Raw genomic sequence first — 25,471 nt, 5'->3', positions numbered from 1 at the left:
TTTGGCAGGGACAAGCAGGTTTTATTCCAAGTGCTGGAGAATGGTAGTCCCCGCTCCTCCCCCAGAATGACGTTGGCGCAGAGGGGTGAGAGCCTGGCTTGGCGGACCCTGGGAGGCGGGCAGCAGCTCAGAGCAGGAAGGGGATGATGGGCATGCGCAGGGGTGGGTAGTCTCGGAACTCCTTCAGGTAGCTGCGGTGCTTGCCCTTGGCCCAGATGGTCATCTGAGTGAAGCCCACCAGGGAGAAAAGGGCCACTGTGGGGTAGAGCAGGGGTGTCAGGGAGGAGCTGCACAGCCCAAGTGGGCTGGGCCCCACAGAGGGAGGGACAGCGGGCTCACCTGGGAGACACTGTGTCATGATGGCAAAGCCAATCCAGGACCCCACCTGTGGGGAAGAGCGGTCGGGGGTGAGGGTGGGCAGTGCAGGCTGTTCTCCAGAGGCCTCGCCACCCCCCAGGGCCAACTAGTCCCCCAACCCTTTCAGGGCAAGGGAGTGGGAACCAAACTCCAATGCCAGAGAGGCCTTGAGTGAACGGCGGGGGGGGGGGCATCATGTGGCTGCCCCCCAGCCCCCTCGAGCTGCAAGCCTGGCTTCACCCACCTCCCAACTCCCAGTAAGGCCAGCCCTTCCATCTCCAAATACTCCCACTGCTGAGCCAGGCACCCCTAATAGGGGCTGGCATGTGGGACCCCAGCCCCTGGAGGGAGAGAAGGGAGCAGAGTAGACCCTCACCTCGTAGGTATAGTTGGGGCAGGACACCAGCAAGAAGAGCCAGGTGAAGGGGTTCTTGGTGGGGTATGGGATCTTCCTGGTCTTGGACCCTGGCAGGTAGGCCAGGAGGGACAAGTGAGACCTCCTAGCCCAGTCTGCCCAGCCTGCCCACCACCATCCCTTGCCTGGAGCAGGCCACTCACCAGCTGGCCGCAGGTCCCGCAGGGCCATGTGGATGGAGAAGTTGCCAAGCTGGCAGATCTGTCAGAGCAGCAGGGTCAGCCCAGAGCGCACCCCCGCCCCGACTCCCCGCCCCATTCCCCTCCTCCCAGCCTGCTTACCACGAAGATGGCGAGTGCCAGTTTAACCTGCTGAGCTCCGTAGGCTGAAGAGGAAGCAGAGAGGGGAGGCCTATGAGGGGAGAGCCCGGTGGGGTGGGAGGCTCACAGGGTGGGGCGGGGCAGGTCCAAGGCCACTTACTGGGGGGCGTGTAGAGAGGGTGGTTGATGTAATAGGCCATCCAGGCAGCGAAGCCCCAGTAGTAGGTGCAGTTCTGAAAGCAAGCAGGGCTCGGATGAGGCCTGACCCCGCAGAGGGTGGGACTGGGGATGCACAGGGAACAGGGAGTATCCCGGTGGGTGGGGCTGGGAGAACCCGGGCACTCACCTTGAAGATGTTGCGCAAGGGCATGGTGCCGTGGGAGAAGCGGTGCACGAAGAGCGTCTCCAGCAGACGCTTGACGTAGTGGAATGAGTGGCAGATGCAGGCAAGGCTGGGAGGGGGAGCCGGCTCAGCTGGGGCGGGTCCAGCAGGCCTTCCCCCCCACTCCCCGCATCGCCCCCTTCCACCTGGCCCCACTCACTGCACCACCGTGTGCCGGCTGGACGTGAAGTCGTATTTGTGGCCATAGATGAAGGGTACCCGGAAGTAGAAGAGCAGGTAGATGAAGAGGGGCCCTGCGTACTCAGTCAGGAAGACCTAGGGGTATGGGGAGCAGGTGAGTCACCCCAATGCGGCTGATGGGAAAGGAGGCCACGGCTAGGGCTGGGACTCACCGTCACCCAGCTGATCTGGGCCCCCAGGTCCCGGAAGTAGAGTGTGGCCGTGGTGCCCACGGGCAGCTTCTGCAGAACATCCTCATCCTTCAGGGACTTGCCCTCTGCAGAGACAGGCTGGGGCTCAGGGCTGCCCAGACCTTTGCCCACCGCCACCCAGGAGCCTAAGGGTGGCCAAGCAGACAGCTGTACTCACTGGGGTCCAGGCGGAGGGACTGGCGGGCAGGGTACCACTGCGGATCTGTGGGGAGAGCAGGGTGTCACAGCACACAGCATAGCAGAGCCCCCCGGGACGAGGCGAGGCCTCTGAGGCCCGTGCCTCCAGGACACAGCCGGGAACAGCCCACGCAGAGGCAGGATGTTGTCCTTCCGAAAGCCCGGCAAGGGTGTTCCTGCCGATGGCCACGCAGGGACACCTGCCCCAGGCAAGCCAAGCGAAGCCTGGGCCACTCTGGGGGCACCTCTGCAGGACCTGGGGGGAGAGGAGTGCAGGACCAGGTCCCACCCAGAGGCCCCTGCCCAGAGGGGTCACGGACGGCAGCGCGAATGGGCCCTGGACTTACGGGTCTTGGTGAAGAGGTTCTTGATCTCGGCAATGGTGGCATGGGGCTCCACCTGGGGGAAGCGCAAGCCGCAAAGAAATCAGGGCAGGGTCAGGCATGATTGAGGACCCCTCCTGGTAAGGGGGGATGGACTGGGGGACTGGGCAGCTGCTATGGGAAGGGGAAGGCTGGAGTTCAGGCTCCCGCGTACATGGCCGAAAGGAGCAGCAAGGGCCCCGCCACAGTGGGGAGAGCCGCAGGCCTGAGGGCCCGGTTTTACCAAAGGTAGCCAGGACACCCGTGGCCTGCTAGGAGACGGTTTGAGCATAGGAAGCTGGGCCTGCTTCTCTGCCTCTCCTCCTCACCCCACCCGCAGCTCCCCTCACAGTGACGGCCCTCTCGGGGCCAGAACTCCCTGGGACAGGAGCCCCTTCCCCTATGCCGGGCCTTGGCAGGGGGCAGGTCTCAGACTCCCACCTTCTTCCCAGGCCCCAAAGCCCTGCAGGGTCCACGGAGGCTGCTTCCCCTCCTCCCACCAGGGGGGCCAGCTCCTGGCCACACCCAAGGGCCAGCGGTGCCCACTCCACCCCAAGCTGGCAGCAACAGGCCTGGGGAAAGTATTCCTTGTACGCTGAGGGGTAGGTGGGGAGTCAGGACACAGGATGGAGGGACACAAAGGGTCCAGCTGGACAGCTCCCATCTCCTCAGAACCAGAAGCCCCAGGAAGGAACAGGGACCCGGGCCCCATGCCCTTGGCCCAGTACAGCGGGCGCCAGGGTTCTACCTTGTCCAGGAAGCAGAGCTTCTCGCGCGTCTTCGCATCCAGAATCTCCACCTCGAAGAAGAGAACAGCCTTTTTAGGTTTTTTGGTCGCTTTGGCGGGTGCGATCCCAGGAAGGCCATTGAGGCCGAGGCTGGGGCCGGGGCCCTGGCTGGCCTCCCGGGCCACCATGCTCATGTTCAGGTCCATGCCGCCCTGTTCTGCCCGCTGCAGCCAGCAGCCCCAGCTGCCGGCCGTCAGCCCCCACCACGGACCTCCCCAGGCGAAGCAGCCCTGGGCCGGGCCGGCGTGATCAAATTCTGCTGCGGTGCTGGAAAGGAGCCCGTGCCTGCCCTGGCACGGCTGCCTTCTGTGCAGATGTAACCCGAGTGCCCCGCAGCCATGCCCAGCTAAATATAAAACTGCTCCAGACTGAGCCCCCCAGGAGCCGTGCCACACACCTCCTGGGGGCAACCCCCGGGGGCTGGGTCCCCCTGAAAGTGAGGCTTTCGAGTGGACACAGCCCCCAAACAGCCCAGGGGGCAGGGAGACCCCCTGAGGCAGGCATGGAGGCGCCCGGGCCCAGTGTAAGGCAGGGTCAGCCACGGGAGGAGGGTGAGCGGCCCGCGGGCAGCCCAAGCCCCGGCGCCCAGCTCCGGCCCGCAGAGTTCACTGGGCTTGGAGAAATCCCAGCTATTTTGAGAATCCGAGAGCTAGATCATCCATTTCCCCTTCTGAGCTGTAAGAGACGCTGCGGATTATTTTCCTTGTGCATTTATGTTCCCAGGGAGGTGACAGATTCCGGAGTTATTGGTGCAGAGAGCCTCTCTCTAAGTGTGGAAAGGGTCAGGAAACCAGTAAGTTTCCAGCTAGCATCCCCAGCCTGGACTGATGACCCTTGGTCCCTGCCTCCCTGACCTCCCTCTCCACTCATTTCTCACTAGGTCCACCCAGGCCTTGTTCAAGGCCACCTTTGGGGCAGTCTTCCCACGGCATCAGCCCAACATAGCACCTTTGCCTAGGCCCTGACCCCCGCAAAGCCCAGAGCACACAGCCTGGCCACCCCCCACCCCACTGCTCTGCTTGAGCCTCCGGACAGTGGCCAGACAGTAGCAGAGCAGTGGGGCAGAGCTGGGGCGGGAGAGAGCCCTCGGGGATCTGGCCCACCCATCCCAAGCAGGTCTGAGAAGGCACCAGGAGGAGCAGGGAACACAGGAACTGCTGGAGCTAGAGGGAGGCCCAGCAGGGGCCAGCTGATCCCAAAAGGCCCAAGTGCTCCCCTGGGGGGCTTGGCACAGATGCTCTTAGACATGGGGCCATGGCAGGCAGGGCTGGGTCTGACCTCAAGTCAGCCACTGGCCAGCAGGTGCTGAGAATCCTTCCCAGCCCTGGTAGAGCCTCGGTCAGAGGCAGCATGGGGAAAGGAGCAGGACCAGAAACCCAGGGCAGAGCCCCAGCCAGGGCTCTCTGAGGGTACAGCCACCCACCCACAGCGCAGGCAGCACCCCCAGAAGGAAAGGGCTCCCCTCATACATCCCCCAGTGACAGGTGCGCAGTGGGCAGCAGACGGGACTGAGTCTGGCCCTGTCATTCAGTCCCTGGGTGACCAGCCCCTCACTTCTCTCTGAGCCTCAGCTGGGGGGCAGGTTGGTAGGCGTGTAGCTCCAGGGGCTATAAGGGTCATGAGACAATGCGAGTGAAGCATCAGCACGGTGCCTGACAGTGCCCCAAAACCTGGGGCCATGAGGCTGGGCACAAGGAGACCCGGTGGGAAGGGCACAGGCCTGGGTGCAGATCCCGGCCCCCCTGGTGGCAGGCAGCATGTGAGCCTGTTGGCCCATGTACACTATGCCCGCCCCACACCATGGACGGGAGAGGGCCCAAAACCCAGCCCTGGCCTATGCCACCTATTGATGCTGCACCAGATGGAGTGTGCGTGCTGCCGACTGCAGGCTCTGCCCAGCTATGTGGCCTTGGGGGCACGTTACGGAGCCCCTCTGAGCCACACGGATAACAAAGCCAAACAGAAGGGCCAGAAAAAGGAAACCAGTCCTACTGCCCCGAGTGCCAGGCCCCACCGAGGGGACTTGTGGGAGAGGGAAGGGGCACATGCAGAATGTGCCAGAAAGGGCTAGAATAGCAGAGCCGTGGGCAGGCATAGGGCCTGCCCCATGGCTACAGTATATTAATAGTTCCTGGGTCCCAGGGGGGCAGTGCCCACATGCCTTTGGAGCCTGTGTGGGGCAGGAAGGCAGCACTGAGCCTCCTGGGAGAGGAGGCCTCCGAGTTCCTGCTGAACCACTCAATAGCTTAAAATACAACCAGCCCCTCTCCCTCCTGGCCAGCTGCTGGGGGAGGGCTGAAATCCTACCCCTCTCCCCCAACCTGGGCACCAGACCAGGGTCCCAAGGAGAGTCGGGGGCCCCGACTGGCTGCTGGGAGAGGAAGCTGGGTGGCAGGAGGGGTGGCCGGGAGGGGGGACACTCGCCCAGCAGCCGCAGCCATGGACGCGCCCGGTCCGGTCCCAGGCCGGAGGACAGGAGCCTGCGCCCTCCCAGAGGTAAGCCTGGCCCTTGCGGCAGCACCCAGGGGCCCAACCCACCTGGGGTGGGGGTTGCCTCAGCTCAGGGCCACTTTCCTGCCCCCAAATCCCAGGACCCAGCAGGCCCTCACCCAGAAAGAGGTCTGAAAGGCCCTGAGGGGTGAGGGGGATGTGGGACACAGGACCTCTCTGTACGATTTCTGCAATTCCCCGTACGTCTATAATTTTTCAAAATAAAAAGTGAAATAAAAGTTATGCTAAGTGGCAAAAAAGAAGAAAAAAAGTTATGCTAAGGAAAAGAAGGCAGACAAAGAGTCATATATTTGTGTAAAATGTCCAGAATTGGCAGATGCAAGGAGACAGATAACTGTGTTGCCAGGGGCTGGGAAGGGGGGCAGTGAGGAACGTTGCCTAACGGGAACCTGGTATCTTTTAGGGATGATGGAAACATTCTGGAACTAAATCGAGGTGGTGGCTGCAGGGGGGCAGACGACAGTATGAATGTATTTGATGCCGCTAAACCATTCATTTTTAAATGGTTAATTTTATGTGAATTTCGCCTCAATCAATTATGTTTAGGGGGGACTAACAAGCAGGCCCCAACTACCCATCAAAAAAACAGGTCCCAGGGCAGGGAGCAGCAAGGGTCCCTCACACCCACCGGCCCCCTTACAACTGAGGCCTAAACATGGGGACCTGGTCTTGTGCTTCCCTGGCTCCAGTCCCAGAGCTTACCCTCGCACCGCACCCCTCCCACCCCCTGCCACCCCACCCCCTGCTCTGCGCTGAGCATGCCTCCCACACCCTGTGCTTCCCCCTCCCTCCCTCTCCCTCCCTTCCTCCTTCTCTCTCACACACACACACACACACACACACACACACACTCTCTCTCTCTCTCTCTCTCTCTCTCTCTCTCTCTCTCGCCTGCTAAGCCTGATGCCAGCCTGGGGTGGGGACCCAGGGCAGGCCTAGACCAGGTCAGGGGGTGCAGGCAGCTGCCGCGCACAGCCCTTAGGCAGGGTTCCTGGGCACACAAGGGTAGGCAGCAGGCCCAGACCTCACCCCTCGGGAGAAGACAGGCAGGGGAAAGGAGGAGAGGCCAGCCCTCCTAAGGGAGCTAGAGGCAGGGGAAGGGCTGGGAGGAGTGTTATATTCGATGGATGGGTGAGGAGGGCCACCTGAGCCTGAGGTCCCAGCACTGCCCACGAGCAGGGGGTGTAGCACCGCAGCCTCGGGCACAATGGACACAGAGGACAAGGGCAGGGCAGACGCGCTGGCCTGGGACCCAAGAGTGTGGCCCTGCGATGACAGCTCCACTAGCCTGGGACAAATTCTCACCCGGGCGCCTGAGATTCCAGGGTCCAGCCAACAGCAACTCGTGGCATGCCACGAGGTCAGGGCATGGGGGTGGGGGGAGGGGGCAGGACAAAGGGTGGGGGCCACAGCCCACGCTGACGCGGGGTGGGGACCAGGCTGCAACTTTCCCCGGCCTGGAGGGGAGCACCCAGAGCCACTGCTGAGCAGCAGGGCTCATGGCCTTCCCTGTCTTCATGGAAATAAAAGATGCTGCAGATCAACATAGCACTGGTAGAAACGGGGGTGACATTTTCTGAGCACCGTTCTGAGCCAGTGCCGGTGCCCAGAGCAAGGCTCCAGGGATGAACCCCATCTAGCAGATGAGAAACACAGAGCAGTGGAAAAGCAGAGCAGTTATGCAACTACAGGAGAGGCTCAGGGCCTTTGCACATGCTATTCCCACAGCCTGGATCGCTCACCCCCAGACCCTGCAGGGCTCCTTCCCTCACGTCCTTAGGCCTTCTGACAAATTCTCAAGTGAGGCCCTTCCTGACTCAAAATAGCAACTCCCACATACCAGCTCCTGAGGGCAAGGACTGTTCTGTTCTCAATCATTTCCAGCACCCAGAACAGCCCAGCAAGGAGCTGGGCTCAGTAAAACACCTGCATGAGGCCACTGGGTTTGCCCAAGGTCACACACACCAGGACCCTAAAGCTCCCTCCCCACTACCCTCTGAGCCAAGGCCCTTCCTGCTCCTCCTTCACCACACGCCAGGGGGCCGTGCCCACCTTGCCAAACCCCAGAGCGGCAGGGTGGAAGCTGCTGCCTGGAGCTCTCCCTATCCTGAGCCGGGACCTAGCTCCAGAGAAGCCTCTCTGAGGCCCACAGACATGCCCACCTGGCTCCAGTGACCCTGGCGGACCCAGTATTCTGACAGCTGGACCCTCCTCCCAGGCTCTGGGCCACTACTCACCAAGGGAAAGGGTCAATGACCAAGCCAGCTCCAGCTCCTGGGGAAGCCTGCTGTCTTTCCTCACCCGCAATCCCAACACAGAAGGGGCTCCATGGTGACAGGCTCTACAGGGCCTGGGCCCTTAGAGGCACTACCACAGGCCCAGTGGCCTCCTCACAAGGAAAGCTCAAGGGCCTTCTTGGCCATGTGCACATTCCCCAGGCTCTGAGGTCAAAAAGACTCACCTATTTCCTGGCTGTGTGGCCCTGGACAAGTTACTCAACCTCTCTGAGCCTCCATTTTCTCATCTATAAAATGGGCTGCCCCCACCTGCCATCTCACAGGATTACTGTTAAGATTTACAGGGGTAATAACAACTAAAAAAAAAAAGTACATAAACATGCCCAGCCTAAATATGATCCTGTAAAGAATAAATACTACTAGACCAATACTGGCAAAATAGTACTGGCAGATATGCAGGGTGCCAGGCCCTTTCTCCCCAGATCCTGACCATGGCCATGAAGGGGCCCAACCACAGGACTCCAAGGTCAGAGGGGTGGAGTGATGATGCTCCATCCAGCTGGTGACAGTGCGCCCGAACCCTAACAATAGCAAGACACGTGTGGGTGAGAGGGGCAGGGCTGCAGCGCTGTCCCTCCCACAGCCCCCGGCTGGGCTGTGGCGGCGGCCCTGCTCTCCACCGCCCCCTTGTGGCCGTGGACTCCACTCCCACCTGCGGGAAGACAGCCTGTCAACCTCGTCAAGCTGGCAACTCCAGGGCAGGATGGGACCAGGTGGGACCAAGAGAGTGAGCACCAGCTCGGGCTCTGCCACCTACCAGCCAAGAGGCCTCGGGAGCCAATGCCCCACGTCCATTCATTCCTTCCTTCATCCATTCCTGCCTCCCTTCCTCCCACAACTCCGGCACTGCGGTGAACAAAACCAAGCCCCTGCCTTCACAGGATGGCACCCCAGCCTGTGTGCGCTGTAGGGGAGGGGCGCAGACAACAGCGACATGTTTTGTCACCAACAGTTGTGGAGAAAAACGGAATGGAGGCGGGGAGCCGAGACCATCTTCCACAGAGTGGTCAGGGAAGGCTTCCCTGAGGAAAGGGCATCTGAGCAAAGGCAAGTGGGACGTGAGGGACCAAAGCATGCACACCAAGCAGAGGGAACGCCAAGTACAAAGGCCCTGTGGCTGGACTGTGCTTAGCACAGCTGAGGAGCCCGAAGGCCCAAGTGGCCTGAACAGAGTAAGCAAGGGAGAGCAGGACAGGAAGCCACGAAGGGATGGCGCAGGTCATGCAGGGCCTTGTGGGCCACAGGGAGGGCTCTGGGTTTTACCCTGAGTGGGGTGGGGGCCAGGGAGGGTTTGTAAGTAGAGGAGGGAGGGGACCAGGTGCTCACGGGCACTCCTGGGGAATTGTGAGACCAGGGCAGAGGCAACAGTGGGGTCGGGAGCAGAGAGGTGTCCATGGAGGAGTGAAAAGTGGGGTGGGGGGGGGGGGGGGGAGTCTGAAGTTTCTGACCTGAGCCCCAGAAGGGAGAAGCAGCAGGAGGAGTAGGCACCACCTAAGCCCAGGTTGTAAGTGCTGCTCCTACAGGAGCTGCGGGGCAGCCATGGCACCCAGGGCCCAGGTACCAGTGCCCACAAGGCCTCCAGGCCAGGAGCCCGAGCCCCTCTCAAGCCTCAGTGTCCCCATCTTTACCAACACAGCCTGACCCCCTCCATCTGTGAACAAGACTCAGTGGCCTCAGGGCGGAGTGCACATCCCAGGGCCCCTTGGGACAAAGGCAGGCACAGGCCTGAGAGTCAGCTTGGCTTCCAGATTGCCCTCATCAGCTCCCACTTACACACCTGAAACTTTTGTGCACCCTAAAATGGGCCCTGCCCAATGGGTATGCATTGGGAACAGCAGGCCTGGAGCTAGCTGCAGCAGCCTCCCAGACCCCTCTCCTCATCCTCCCCTTCCAACCGCATAGCAGCTGAGGGAGCAGGGCTGTTAGCTCCACTCTCAGATGAGGAAGCCGAGTTCCAAAGGGTGAGGGCACAACCAGGTCACGCCGCAGTAAACACCTGAGCCCAGTGCACACTCCTGTGTATTCAAGAAAGGCCAGCCCCCACCACACACAGGCCTCTGGGGCCGCACCCCCAGCCAGCGCACGCTTTGCAGAGGCCCCAGCAGAGATGGTGCGAGGCAGCATACCCCAGAGGTCTGCCTGCCAGGAAAGGGCCCTGCAACTGGGCCACGTTGTGTGGGACAGCCGGGGCCGTGAGGGACTGTGCGCCCTGGTGGGTAACATCTTCTCCTGGGCCTGGGGCACAAGAGGCCCGCTGTGGGTGCGAGCCCTGCTCCGTGCATCCTAGGACTCTAGGGAAAGACGCTAAGGCCCTGACAGGTCTTCAGCTGACTGGCCCAGGCACTCATGGCCCCCACAGGCCCCCACTCAGGGTCCAAGGGCTGTGGCACCCAGAGGGTGGAGGCCTGGCCTTGAGCAGCAGAGCACCCAACCGGCTCACCCACTTCACAGATGCAGAGGCTTAGGCACATTTGCCTGGACTCAGCGACTCAGCACTTGCAGCTCCTCTTCCCTTCCACTTTCCAGAAGTATCGAAGTCACACTGCTCATGCCAGGGTGGCTGAGAAGACCTTGGGCTCAGCTGCCAAGAAACCAGCACAGGCCACACCTGCTCCGCCAGAAATACCTCCTTACCCAGTGGCCTCAGCTCGTGACCCCCGTTTCCCTGAGATGCCCGGGGGCAGTTGCCCCAGCCTCCCCGATGTGCCACAGTGGGGACAGAACATCACCATGGCTGGGAAAGGCCGGGAGACACTGACCACCCACCCTCCGGCCCTCAACCAGCCAGTTTCCACCTCCCACCCCCACTGGCCAGACAAGAGGAGTCAGTGTGTGAATGCCAACGTCCCTAGGCTCTGGGATGGGGGCCAAGAGAAGCTGGCGGAGCCCCATGCAGCCCAGCAGCATCCTGGAGAACATTCTCTGGGTGCTTGTGTGACCCCGGGTTGGTCATTGCAAACACACAAAGCCGCACCTGAAGGGGACACTGAACCAACATGGCAGGGACTCTGGATCTCAGGCCTGTTGGCCAGCGGCTCACTGGCACCCACAGCCCACGCACCTCCCTGAGCCGGCAGAGGCTGCATCTCCCCGGCCTCCAGGGAGCGCTGTCCCACCGAGAACAGAGCTGCTGGGGCCTGTGCCATTTGCAAGTGCCTCTGCGAGTAATATCTATCAGATGCCCACCTTGTGCCAAGGACTGTGCTAAGACCTTCACCTGCATAACCCACCTAGCCTCACCTGGGTCTGTAAGCTAAGGACTGGGACCCCAGATAGGCCGCTCAAAAACAAGGGAGCCCTCACCCAAGGCACATAGCCAGGAAGTGCCAGAGCCAGTGCCAACCTGCCTGCTTGGGCCCAAAGCCCCCCCACCCCCCTCACCACCATGATGCAATACCACCGCCACTCTAAAAAGCAGGCTTAAATGCTAACGGGGGGGGGAAGGGGGGAAGGGAGGGAGGGGCCCCTGGATCTGATTATCTGGAAGGCATGCCCCTCACTGCTGACACGCCAACTCCAGCACACTAGTCTTGGAAGGTCCAGACTCTGCAGAACACGTCACTTCCACAAGGAGTGCCCTGCAGGGGAGCCCAAGGGCCGAGCCTGCTCCTCCCCAGGCCTCAGCCTCCCGTGGCCCCAGCACACTCAGGGTACCAAGGGTGAAAGGCCTGTCACCTCCTGACACCACAGAGGGTCCCAGGCAGGCTCAGCAGCTATCTTAACGCTTCCTGCACGTTTTCCTATCGTGGGCTGAGGCCATCATGGGTGGAAAAGCAGTGCCCCGGCGGGAGCAGTTCCCAACACTGAGCAAGACTAGTGCTGCTGAGGCCGGGGTCAGACCAGCCTCCCCTGCCTGAGCCTTAGCTTCTCCAGCTGGTCAATGGGAATGTAAGAAAGAGGACATCACAGAGATGATTCTCGTGGCACATGTGGCAGAAGTTCTGCCCTGTGGTCCAGAACCCTGCCTGCTCGTGCGACTCAGCTGAGGGGCCCTGGCCTGGGCAACCTAGGAGGGGGCCCAGGGTCTCTGAAGGGGAAGCCGGTGCCCACAGCCTCAAAAGCTCCCAGGTGACAGATGAGGACAGCCACCTCAAGCACAGCTGCCTTCCTCAAATGGGCCCTGCCCTCTGGAAGAAGCCCAACATCATTCCCCTGAGGGACTCAGCCGGCCCAGGCCCTCCCAATGGGACCTCACCCATTTCCTGTAGTGGCTCCCCACCCCTTCCTTGCCCTGCCCCCTGGGGGCTGTGAACGCCGAGCACCCAGCCACCACCAGCTCACATTGACCGTGTTAGACTGGCACTGTTACCCCATTTCACAGACAGGGAGGAAGAGGCTCAGGAGCACAAGTCGCCAGCCCAACGACACCTGGCTACAAGCTCCAGGGGCAGGACCCCATCTGTTTTTGCTCCTTAGAACTGACTGCTCTTCTTCCAGGGCTGTCCCTGGCCCCAGACACTCAGGGGATGGCCCAGGTCTGTAACCCTGCACCACCTGGCCAGGTCGAGGTTGGTGACCATGTCTGGTCTCAGCATCCCCGGCCAAGAAGCTGGAAGAGGCAGGAGACACTGAGCCCTGCAAACACAGGTTGATGGGAGCAGCAGGAGGAGTTCATCTAGGCTGACCCCCAACCTGCATCCAGCACTTCTGGCCCAGCGTGGCAGGCAGGTTAGTTCACCCCGGAAGCTCTTCCAGAACAGCCCGCTCTGGGATCCCCGTGGCCAGCCTTATACACACAGCCAACAGCTAATGCCTGCCGCATGCTCACCATGTGCCAGACACATTCTCAACACAAATTATCTCTTTTACTATTAATCCCCTTTTGGGGAAACTGAGGCTCATTCATTCACTACATAAATAATGGCTGAACACCCACTACATGCCAGGCACTGTTAAAGGCTCTGGGGATTCAGTTGTGGAAAGAGACTGAAATCCTTGCCTATATGCAGGTGACATTTTAGCGGGGGGTGTATAATGTGTAATAAAGCTACACATAACATTAGAATATGCCATGTGCCACAGGGAAAGCAGAGCGGGAAAAGGGTACAGGCAGTGGAAGGGGACGGGGGAATGTGTGGCTTTATAGCAAGTGGTCAAGAAAGGCCTCCTGAGGAGATGTTGAGACAAGCCCTGAATGCAGTGGAGGAAAGAGCTACTGAGAAATCTGAGGAGAGCATCCAGGCAGAGAAAGGGCCTGTACAAAGGTACAGCATTCTTGGTGTGTTCAAGCAACAGTGCAGAGGCCTGTGTGGCTGGAGGGAGTGAGCAAGAAGGAGCCTGGGGGCAGGTGACAGGTTGTGCAGGGGTCTCAGAGGCCACGTTAAGACTCTGGCTTCTATTCCAAGTGAGGTGGGAACCCTGGAGGGCTCTGGGCAGAACAGGAATACAACCTGACTTAAAGAATCCTTCTGGACTATAGGGGAATGGAGTGGAAGCAGGGAGCCCAATAAGAATTCTGTCAAAATAAAAGATGCCTTAAACCAAGGGGTCGGCAAACTATGGCCCAGAGGCCAATTCTCTGATCCACCATCCGTTTCTGTACAAGCTAAGAGGTCTTCACATTTTTAAATGGTTGGAAAAATCAGAAGAAGCCTATTTCATGACATGTGGAAATTACATGAAACTCAAACTTTAGTACCCACAAAGTTGTATCGAACATGGCCACACTCGTTGCTTAATGTATCATCTACGGCTGCTTTTCTCACAATGGTTGAGTTGAGAAGATGTCACAGGGGCTGTATGGCCTGCAAAGTCCAAAATATTTACCATCTGACCCTTCACAGATAAAGCTTGCCGACCCCGGGCCTGGGCCTGATGATGGCAGGGGGTGGGCTGATGAGAAGTGGCTGCATTCCAGAAGTCCTCTGATGGCTGAGCTATAGGATTTGCGGACTTTGGGATGCCAGGGATGAGAGAGAACAAGCAGAGTCAAACAGCCTAGGAGTGGAGTGGTCAGAAGGCTGGAAGTGCCGTTAACTGGAGTGGGGAAATGCAGGTTTGAGGGGAAATCTGGGGCTCAGGTTTGGATATTAAGTCAGAAATGCCCATTAACAGCCCCACAGAGCACTCCAGCTCTGAGAAAGCACATAAGGCAGAGGTTAGGGGCAGGGGTGGTGTCTCTGGAAGCTCCACAAGCCTTTTCTGCTGAGAAGTTCCCATTCATTCTCTCCGGAAATGCTTACTGAGCCCCTTGATGTGCTGGACCCGTGCTAGGTGCTGGGCTTGATGAATGGAAAGATCTATGTGTGACAGCAGTGTGCTGGGCAGCGTTCCAGGTGCTGGGATAGAATGGTGGGCACAGCTGAGAGGCCATGCTCCCCCACTGGACCTGCTCAGGGGAACAGGCACAAATCATGTGCCTAACCCGAGGTCAGGATATACCAGGTGCTGTGAAGAAAAGAAAGCAGGGCAGGGGGCCCAGAGTGCCACAGGAGGTGGTCAGGGAAAGCCTCTCCAAGGAAGTGTAATCTGAGCCACAGCCAGAATGAAGCCAAAGGGAGGACCAGCAAGAGGCTCCCTGTGGGAAGTGCAAAGGCCCTAAGGCAGCACAGAGTTTGGCAGGGCTATGGAACATGCAGAGGCTGGAGCAGAATGGACTTGAGGGTGAGCAGCTGAGAAGGCTGGAGAGACAAGCACTTCAGGAAGCTGCTGGAGCGCCACAACCTGCTCTGGTTTTGAGAAAGATCCCTCTCGCTGCCAAGGCAAGTGTGGAAGCAGACACAGCAGTGAGTCTCAGAAATAACCCAGGCCAGAGATCTCAGTGGAGCCTGGACTAGGGCACAGAGGTGCCAAGTGGGGAAAAAGACACTCTAATTCCTGGATCCTGAGACACCACTGATTTAAACCAAGTCATCAATTGGGGCGGGGGGGGGGGGGGACAGACCTACCTATATAAATATGAGATGTATATGTGTATATGTATAAGATGAAGCCCAACTTAAAGAACATGAAAACACCAAGGGGGAAAACTGTGCATCCTGGGATGGAGGGGGGAGAGCAGTAACAAGTTAAGAGGATTTCAGCAAAGAAGTGCAGGGTTTCTGGAATGTTTAACATGCCTACCTGCGTCTTTAAAGGGAATGGTGAATTAAGAGGAAAAGTCTGGCTCCCGCAGTTAAGAGAGGGGTCCAGGAAGATGCTCTTGGCTGTCTTCCAACCTGCAGCATTACCTGTGAGCAGCACCCTGAGCCCCACAGGCCTCTGTTGGCTCCACTCACCACTCGGGTGGAGAGTAAAATGAAGGGAGAATGAACCCAGGAGTTCTGTATGCACGTCCTTCCCCGTGCCTTCTCTCTCCAGGGTGCATGTTCCAGGGCCCAGCAAGGGAGACTGGCAATGACTGTACTTCCGTGCGCCATCCACTGACACCCCAGCTGAGCCGGAACGTGGCAGAGAGTGCAGCCCCGAGGCCCACTCCTCAGACTGTGCCTGGAAGGGCCTGGCAGGAAACATTCTTTGGGTCTCTTGATCCATGGCTTAGCACTATGCATGGGATCCCAACCTTATCCTTACATGAAAACTCAGAGTTCAGGTAACTCTGGGCCAAAAGTGGGGGGAAAAGGGGGGCAAACTCCAAAGTGCCAAAAGATGAGCAGTGACCAGCTTCATGACCCAAGGACAGGAGCCACGCTGACACAGTGAAGCTAGCCACACATGCTCAGAGTCAGAACTGCCAGTCCCGAGGAGCAGCGTGCACCCAAGCATGCAAGAGTCCTTCCTCATCATCGGATTGTGGTGCCTGTGGGGGTGGGGTGGGGGTGGGGGGCAGTGCATCAGTGATGTGGCTAACTGCCTGAGCCTGCCCTGTGCCTTGCTCTGGAGGCCAGGGGCTCTAACAGATATGCACATCATCACTTGTTCCAAGGTATGCACTGAAGCCCCCGCCAGGGGCCTGGGCTTACAGACAGCAAGGGGCTCACATACACAAACTGTCAGTAAGTGCTACGTGCTACGTGCAGAGAACTAAAACAGGAGAGGCGCCAGGGTGGTGAGTGTGGCCTGGATGGGTCAGGGGGATCCTCTCAGAGGAGGTGACATTCAAGCTGAGCCCTGAATGACGAGATTCCCAGATGGGAAGGGCAGAGCCACCTCTCCTGAAACACTGGTATTTAGGACAGGGGTGTGGCGTGGCTCAACACAGCCCTGTCCTGGAGTAGATGGTGGGTGGATTCCCATCCCCAGCCAGGAGATTTTGTTAGACTTTAGTCTCTGCAGTGAATAATATTCAACGACCTACTGTTTCAGACTACACATATCTCCCCAAGAATTCTGATACTACCCTCACTCCCCACCAAGAGATATGTTCCCCCAACCCCACCCCACCCCCACCGGAGCCAGACTCCTGAGGAGTCCTGGGAAACAGCTGCTCCCAAGAAGAATGGAGGCTCCAGCTCTGTGAGCCCCTCAAGCTCCGACTGGCTTCCTGATGCTCCATGACGCTCCAGTGCCAGTGTTAAACCGCCCTCCCCCAAACTCGGCCTATACACCCTCACCCCGAGGACAGGCACCGTTCCCATGGGCCCCGCCACAAAACAGGCATGGCCGCAGCCAGTGCTCCCTGGTCCCTTTAAAAAGGAAAAACAGAGTTCGGAAGGACCCAATGACACAAGCCCTGCAGTCTACAGGGCCCACTGAATGGCCTGGGGACGCTGCTTACATAAGAGCCTGGTTTGAGCAGGGACAGGGCTGTGCCAGCCTGCCAGTCACCGTGACCTACTGAGAGGCCCTTTTATCCCTCAGAGGGCTGGGAAAGGCTCGTGGCCCATCTCTAACTAACCACAGGACTAGAAGGCGCAGGGGAGGGGGGAGCCCAAAACACCATCCACCACCCACTAGTCAGTAATAAGGAACAACTACTCTGTGCATTTATGTAACAAACACCTAACACAAGGGCCCCCTCAAGGACTTAAAAATAAACCACCCTCTGAAAATTTTAACTCAGGCAAAATCAACAGAAAAGGGACTTCATAAAGTCCACAGTTCTCAGGATAAAGTCCACAGGTCTCTGCCCAGTTGGCCTCACCACTCGACAGGGGACAACCACAAAGTCTGGCCTCCAGGCCTCGGCACCTGCGGCCCCACATCCCCTCCCTAAAAACCTTCTCCTTCAGGCCTCAGCTTAGATGAAAAGATCTTGAGGGCAGAGACTGTGGTTAGTTCAGCCAGTATTCCTGGTGCAGGACAGGTACAGAGAAATACACTGGAACAAATGAACTAATGAGTAAATGACAGATGGAAACAGGTAAGTGGAGCCCCAAGCAGGAGAACCCTCAGACCAGGACAACCGGCCGGCATCCCGTGCGGCCAGGGGCAGGCCACTGGCAGGTGCAGTGCTGGCAGCCTGCCGCAGGGCCAAGTGTGAGGAGGAGCGGGCGCCTGGGGGGCTCAGGTGGTTAAGCCACTGCCTTCGGCTCGGGTCATGATGCTGGAGTCCCGGGATCGAGTCCCGCATCGGGCTCCCTGCTCAGCGGGGAGTCTGCTTCTCCCTCTGACCCTCTTCCCTCTCATGCTATCTCTCATTCTCTCTCTCAAATAAATAAATAAAATCTTTAAAAAAAAAAGGATGATGAAGAACAGGCTGACCGTGGCTGGGCTGGACCTGGGGCTCGTGGCCAATGGGCCACCAAGAAATCAGCTTCCCTCGATCAGGATCACTAAGGACTGGCTCAGCCCAACACATGAGACACAGTCCTCAGCCAGGTCCCAGCAGCGGCCCCACACTCACCCTTCTGCTCTCCGGGAGCCTGACCACAGGGAGAAGATGCACTCATTCATCCAATCATTCATTCAACAAGGAGGCACTGGCCAGATGCTGGGGAAGCTGCAGGAATGAGACACAAGGAGTCCCTGCCCTCACGGAGCTCACAGTCTGACCGTGAAGTCCCCAAATGAAATGGGCCAGAAGGAGAGGCACGGGGTGCTGGGGGGAGGGGTCAGGGGTCATACTCCAGGTAGGATGGTCCACGAAGGCCTCTCTGCATGACTTTGAAGCTGAGCTCTCAAGAGTAAGAAGGGACCAGGCAAAAACAGAGGAAGAGTATTTCTGGCTGAGGAACTGGCATGTGCTCAGGGTAGGAATGTGGCTGCGGGTGTTTGAGATGAAAACCAGAAGTGTCGTGATGAATGAGGACAGCAGAGGACAGAGGACAAGTCCCTAAGGGATGGTTTTGAGCCACAAGGGCTAAGATCTCCCCACTTACATGGGAGAAGCCCCTTTGGCTGCTGCGGGGTGGGGAACATGGCCGGGAGGGGCAAGAAGCAAAGTGCCTGCCTCGAGTGAGTAGGGTACGACTAACATCAGATGACCAGGCCCACCTGAAGCACCCACTTCTTGGGATGGCTCTTCGTCACAATAAGGCAAAAAGTGGGTTCTGACTGTGCTTGCACTTCGCCAGGGATCTTCCCATAGAGAAAGAGTAGATTGTCCCAAAATGTGACTTGCAATGTGTGTGACAGCGTACCAAGACTGATCACGGGCTTCTTCCTCCATCTTCTGGGCATATTATTTAGCATGAACCCATCCCCAGCAGCATGTTCAATGAATCAAGCCTCATGGCCTTGTTCACAGGCAAGTTTGAAATCATTCAAAAGAGGTCACGTGCAGAAAGCATCTCAGATAACTTGACTGACCAACCATCTGTCCAATGATTTGTCCTTAACCACCTAATGCTCTGTATCTTGACTGCGGGCCACCAAGTGTGCTGGGCACTTTACATGCCCCAGTGGCCCTCCGAGACAGGTGTCCTTATTCTGGCTTCTTAGGTGAGAACACTGAAGCTCAAGCAGGTAAAGTGCCTGTCCCAAGGGCAGACACTGTGGCCACCAAAGATCATGTCCTTCACGACCACATACTTCATTCTTCCCTGAGTGCACAAGCACCTGGGCCCACCCACAGTGTGAAGCCCACTTTGGTCTAGCAGAACCCTGGCTCTGCCACTCACTGTGGGACCAAGGGCGCATCACTTCACTTTTTTGTGGCCCAGTTTCCCCATCTGTCAAACACAGGTAAGAATAGTCCCTACCCATAGACTTATTATGAGGATATAGTGAGTTAACAGATAAAAAGCACTAAGAGTAAGTATTACACTAGTAGTGGCTTGATGATGATGATGATGATGATGCTCTGGCTGTCCCCGGGTATTAAAACATCCTCAGCGGCCACTGGCAAGGTCTGCAAGGTGTCAAGACGGAGGCTGAACTCAACCAACCAGCCCAAAGTCTCTGGCCAAACCTGCCCGTGAAAGTGCAGGGATTCCTAGCACAGTCCCCACTCAGGGCTTTCAACTCTCCACTTGCCTCCCCTCAGGAACCAGCTATTCAAGAGGTTCTGCGCCGCTCAGGGGAGTCCCACCCCCGAGCTCACCCACGCCCACCTCTTCCACCACTCAGACCCTCCCACTCACCTCCCCCTCAGTCCCACCTCCCTACCTAAGCCCCGCCCTCCCCACCCCTCCCAACCCCAGGCTCTTGGCCTGAGGCACTCCAACACAGGAAAGGTCTTTAAAGCCCACCTGCTTTCCTGGCTTGCCAGTCCCAGTCGGGCTCTCACCTCCAGAATTCCTGGGGGCAAGTCCATCCAATTTTAGGGCCAGGGGAGACCCTCTGCCAGCAGTCCACACTGACCCACAGAGCCTCTCCCATCCTCCCTCCAGGGATGTTCTGTTCTTAGAACAATGGAACAGCCCAGTCCTGCCACCAACAGCCTCTGGAAGCATCAGCAGGGACAGAAACGAAACAGGCAAACCCAGGCTGAAGCCCAGCTACACTGCTTCCTGACTCTGTGACCTTCTGCAACTTAATTTGTTTCTCTTAGCCTCAGTTTCTTCATGTGTAAAGTGGAAGTAACACTTGTGCCCACCCGATTCCTCTTCTATGGATGAGGAATCAGACAGACCTGGGTCTGGATCCCGTCTCTACCACGTGATCTTGGGCAAGTTCCCCTACTTTTCTGAGCCTCGGGTCCCTTATCCACAAATGGGGGGACAAAGAGTACCCACCTCTCAGGTTTTTGGATGGACACAATAAATGCGAACCTGTCCCTGCTATTAATCCAGCAGGATTATCCAGCCCAAGAAGAGGGGATCACAACCAGCATCCCAGCCTATCTGCAAATGTAAACTCAATCCCAAAGGCATTTTTGGAAGGCCTGTTCTTTCGCTGCAGCATGCAGAGGGGTGTGAGAGTGAAGAGACCAAGTGGTGCCCTTGTCAGAACACACCTTTCTGCAAACAGGCACCAAATTTAAAGTACAAAAGTTCAAAGAGACCCACATATTAAAACAGAGGCTCAATAGCCAGAAAAACCCTAATTACCCCTCACTGTTCCAAAAGGACACAAGAATTCACAAGAAAAAAAGTACAAAAAACAGCAGACACCCAAGATCCCACCTCCCAGATTTAACAGATATTTACATTAGATTCCTTTTTTTTTCAATAAAACGGACATAGCTGAGGCCCTCCCCACCCCCTCTCTCTCCACTCCCTCTTTCCCCAAGCAATGGTTCCCCTGTGTAATTCCCACACATTTCTGACCTCTAATTGCAATTTATCCTTTTATTATACAGATATCCATGAGCAGTACATATAAATCTCATCTGGTACTTTTTTAAATGTATAGAATCTTTTGCACCCCGCTTTTTTCCACTCAACAGGATGTCTGGAGATTTATTAAAGGACTGGGTAATCAAACTAGATTTTCTTTCATATACTGGAATTGTGCACAACAGTAAAAATAAATGAACCAGAGCTACATGTAGCACCTCGGCTTTTATGCATATCTTTTCATGATATATTTCCAGCAATTTCGTAATGTTCTTTAATACTGGCCTTTGCTTTCCCAACTAAATAGGTTCACTTGCCCCCAGGGAGCAGCCACAGAAAGGCTCAAGCTGTCCTGGTCACACAATTATTTACTAAGTGGCAGAGTTAGGATTCCACCCCAAGCCTGTCCAAAGCCCACACACCTATGACACAATGACAGGTCGGTCTCCTTTCTCCTTAATTTTTGCCTTCCTGCCCAGTTTTCTGGCTCTAAACAATTGCCCCTAGACCAGAACTCTACTTCCAGAGCGTTCACACACTTATTCCTGTGGAGGAAGCTGAAGCAAAACTTGCCTCAGACAAGGTACTATGTTGGTCTAGGATATCTGCAAAATAAGCACCGATAGAACTACCCTTTTTGTGGGGGTGGAAGATCCTACATGAGGGCAGCGGGGACCCCGAGAGGATGAGGCTTCCTCATCTCCAGGGACCCAGCTAAAGGAAGTGGGCGGTGATCTGGGCTCAAAGAGACTGAGAGGCACCGATCTTCGTGGGAATTAACAGGCTCGTTTACAAGATGCAGCAGCTGTTTTTCCAGTTACCACTGGAATCACTACTTTGACCTCTCACCTGCAATGGCAAAAACAGCAACAACAACAAAAAAATACATCCTGTAGCCTGGGGTAAGCAGGATAAGCAGTTCTCTTATCAACCCTGCTCTGAGCCCAAGACAATCCCAAGGTCTGCTCTGGCCTTCCAAGGAGACGACTTCAGCCAGGGCCCAAGGGTGACCTGTTCTATCTGCTTCGTCTCAGGCCTGAAGGGATACTTTTTCCTGCTGGATCAAAGAGGGGAAATTGACAGTGACAGTAAACTGTTATTGAAACAGCAACAAATCCCCCCTCCAGCTGGAACCCAACCTGCCATAACATCAGACAGCAGCCCTCATTAACTCACTGCATGACACTCGGCGCAATTTCACACCTTTCCGAGCATCACTTCTATCCTTTGTAAACTGCACTTCATGATCTCGAGGTCTCTCTCGGAGCCACAAAGGTCTCTGGAGGAAGGCCATCCCCTCAGTGGACAGGGGGTCACATGGGGTGGAAGGATGGACTTAGTCCTGAAGAGAAATATATTCTTTGACGTAGATCATTGAAAGCTTTACTCAAACTTTGTTAAATGTGAGTGAAAGCATCCCTGCTATTTTTATAGATCTGCAACAAACACCTGAAGTAAAACTAATCTGCTTGCTGTGAAAGTGGGCCACAAGACAAGGGCTCCTCCCACACAGAAACTGTAGCTATCACCTCAGACAGTACTTGGCAAAGAGAGATTAGAATAATATTAGATGCAACATATGTTAAGAAAAAAGAAAAAGAAGATAGCAGGAGGGGAAGAACGAAGGGGAGTAAGTCGGAGGGGGAGACGAACCATGAGAGACGATGGACTCTGAGAAACAAACTGAGGGTTCTAGAGGGGAGGGGGGGTGGGGGGATGGGTTAGCCTGGTGATGGGTATTAAAGAGGGCACGTTCTGCGTGGAGCACTGGGTGTTATGCACAAACAATGAATCATGGAACACTACATCAAGAACTAATGATGTAGGGCGCCTGGGTGGCTCAGTTGGTTAAGCGACTGCCTTCGGCTCAGGTCATGATCCTGGAGTCCCGGGATCGAGTCCCGCATCGGGCTCCCTGCTCAGCAGGGAGTCTGCTTCTCCCTCTGACCCTCTTCCCTCTCGTGCTCTCTATCTCTCATTCTCTCTCTCTCTCAGATGAATAAATAAAATCTTTAAAGAAAAAAAAAATTTTTCACTTTAAAAAAAAAACTAATGATGTAATGTATGGTGATTAACATAATAAAAAAAATTTTTTTAAAAGAATAATATTAGAATATAGAAAAGAATAATAGAGGACACAATACCTAATTTTTTTTCTCCAAAGTCACTTCGGGGTTTTTGTTTGTTTAATACATTTTCTTTTTTTTTTTTAAGATTTTACCCATTTATTTATTTATGAGAGAGATGAGGGAACACGCGTGCATGCTCACGGCGGGGGCGGAGCAGAGGGAGAGGGACGAGCAGACTCCACACTGAGCACGGAGCCAGATGCGGGGGGCCTATCCCAGGACCCCGAGGTCACGACCCAAGCCAAAACCAAGAGTCAGACACCCAACCGAGTGAACCACCCAGGTGCCCCTCCCAGGTCACTCTGAATAGTGGGTTTGAAGCTCCCCCTTCCTTCTGGGAGGGAAAAGAACTCAGCAACATAGAACATATTCTCCAGTCCAAACCATGGGCCTCACGCTGTGCCCAGCTTCTGGAAGAAAAGTGCTCATGTCAAGCGTCCTCAGAGGCCTACTTTACCTGACTACTAAGTAAGATGGCTAAAACTACACTTTGCAAGATGCCACAAGGATCTTCCATCCTGCATCTTTTGTACTGTGGCTTTTCCCCCAGGATTGTAACAGGGTTTGAGAGGGAAAACTAGATTAGAACTTTATTCTATAGGGGCGTGTGGGTGGCTCAGTTGGTTAAGCGACTGCCTTCAGCTCAGGTCATGAACCTGGGGTCCTGGGATCGAGCCCCGCATCGGGCTCCCTGCTCGGCGGGAAGCCTGCTTCTCCCTCTCCCACTCCCCCTGCTTGTGTTCCCTCTCTCGCTGTCTCTCTCTATTAAATAAATAAAATCTTAAAAAAAAAAGAACTTTATTCTATAATCATAGAGTTGAATGGGGCGTCAGAGATTGGATCCTATCTCCTCACCCTTGGTACTATGTCAAAAATGAGTCAGGACGTCTGGGGTAAAGGTTTCGAAGATTCTGGGTAAATTACCAAAAATAGTAATTATAAAAGAGACAAACACAGGTAGTGCTATTCAACTTGTAAACAAAACCAAGGAATCTCACTTATATGTGAGGTACCTAATGTGGTCAACTTCATAGAGATAGAAGGCAGTGTGGTGTGGGCGCCTGGGTGGCTCAGTCGGTTAAGGGTCCAACTCTTGATCTCAGCTCAGGTCTTGATCTCAGGGTCATGAGTTCAAGCCCTGCATTGGGCTCCACGCTGAGTGTGGAATTAAGCGACTGCCTTCGGCTCAGGTCATGAGCCAGGAGTCCCTGGATCGAGTCCCGCATCAGGCTCCCTGCTCAGCAGGGAGTCTGCTTCTCCCTCTGACCCTCCCCCCTCTCATGTGCGCTCTCTCTCTCTCTCTCTCTCATTCTCTCTGTCTCAAATAAGTAAATAAAAAAAATCTTTAAAAAAAAAAAGAGAAAGAAAAAGAAAGCAGTATGGTGTTGCAAGAGGCCGAGCAGAAGGGGGAATAGGGAGTTACTGTTTTAATTGGTACCAAGTTTCAGTTTTGCAAAATCAAAAGGAAAGAGTTCTGGAGGTGGATGGTGGTGATGGTTGCACAATGTGAATGTACTTAATGCCACTGAACTGGACCCTTACACTTACAATGGTTAGATGGTAAATTTTATGTTATGTGTATTTTGCCAGTTTCTTAAATTGAGGAGAGAAAAAAAGTATCTCTATCTGCTAGTTTTCACTTGGGGACCAGCATGGCCTAGGAGCTGGCAACTAAGACTCTGGAGTCCTGAGTTCCTCTCTCTGTTCTGCATTTATCATCTGGAGGCCTTTGGGCAAGTCATTTGACATCTCTGAGACTATTTCTTCATCTATAAAAATGGGAATAATAGCCTCCGATCTCAGACGCCTATGAGGACAACAAAATAAAGTAGCAGAATCTCACGGCACAAGAATAATCACATGCTAAATTATTATGCGTTTAAATAATAAGTTTATTACTTAATGTTACTTAAAAGTCAGTAATGATCAAATAATTAAATTATTAATATTATATTATCAGCTTTCCGCTAGGCGCATCAGAAGACTTCGTTTTAAGGGGAAAAGAAGCCCAAGTTAGGAGTCAGAAGACCTGGGCTTCGAACGGCTGTGCCCATGAGATTTCTCCCTGGTGACACGGAGGAGTTAGTTGACTGAGATGATCTCTTAGATTATCAAAGAGCAAGATCAGCTTTGTTGCTCGGCGGGAGCCAGCCCTGGAACTGCACCTCCCTCACCGCCTAAGCTCGGGAACGTCCCGGTCGAGGGAAGGGGTCCAAAGGTCATGCGCAAGAAGGCTGCTTGCAAAGCCCCTTCCTAAGCCTGAGGAGGCGGCATGGTGCAAGCTTGTACAAGACACCCACGAATCGGGAGCAAACGTCTCGTATCTTTGTTCTTCCCCCGCCAAGTCTATCCCAGCCCGCTGGGGGAGCTGCAAGGAACCTACCAACTTCCCAGACCCTGCAGAGACCCCAAGAAAAGGCAACCCCAAAACAGCCTGGGTTGCAGAATTATAAATACCCCTTTGCACATGCGCATTGCAATTTACGAGTGGCCGCGGGGCACAACACGCGCCCACTGCGCCTGCGCGTCCCGGTCGCCCTTTGGGGCACAGGAGCAGGAAGGTGGGTCCCGTGGTCCCGCGAAGAAGAAAAACGAATGAGTCTGCGGCGGCCGCTCAGTGCGGGTTTTCTCGTTCCTTACCTCATAGTGCTTCATGGTTCCCTCAAACGGCCCCTACTGGGCCTCCTGCCGCTGCTGTCTACCTGCGCGCGACCAGGAACAGAATCCCTCACGCACTGGCGACGGCCGCGCGAGACTAATCTCGGTTCCGGGTCGGCCCCGCCCCTCCCTGCCGCGCGCGCCCCTACAGCCAATCAGCGCGCGGGGGGCTCACCTCCAACCCCGCCCCGCGAGGCTGGGCTT

General features: G+C 56.0%; 1 protein-coding gene across 1 annotated transcript; it reads right to left on the bottom strand.

Annotated features, from left to right (window-relative positions):
- TECR (trans-2,3-enoyl-CoA reductase) lies at nucleotides 1-25,397 on the bottom strand. The gene is made up of 13 exons (XM_027582331.1): nucleotides 25,250-25,397; nucleotides 3,094-3,144; nucleotides 2,331-2,382; nucleotides 1,964-2,008; nucleotides 1,768-1,871; nucleotides 1,575-1,690; nucleotides 1,379-1,484; nucleotides 1,193-1,265; nucleotides 1,054-1,097; nucleotides 916-973; nucleotides 734-822; nucleotides 340-385; nucleotides 1-255 (listed from the first exon to the last, which is right to left on the bottom strand). The coding sequence occupies exons 1-13, from the start codon at nucleotides 25,262-25,264 to the stop codon at nucleotides 128-130; spliced, it is 927 nt and encodes a 308-aa protein (XP_027438132.1). The 5' UTR covers nucleotides 25,265-25,397; the 3' UTR covers nucleotides 1-127.
- Between the last annotated feature and the right edge of the window lie 74 nt (nucleotides 25,398-25,471).

Source organism: Zalophus californianus, chromosome 1 (assembly GCF_009762305.2).
Source record: "Zalophus californianus isolate mZalCal1 chromosome 1, mZalCal1.pri.v2, whole genome shotgun sequence".
Taxonomy (NCBI): Eukaryota; Metazoa; Chordata; class Mammalia; order Carnivora; family Otariidae; genus Zalophus; species Zalophus californianus.
This window is presented reverse-complemented; position numbering and strand designations above follow the sequence as displayed.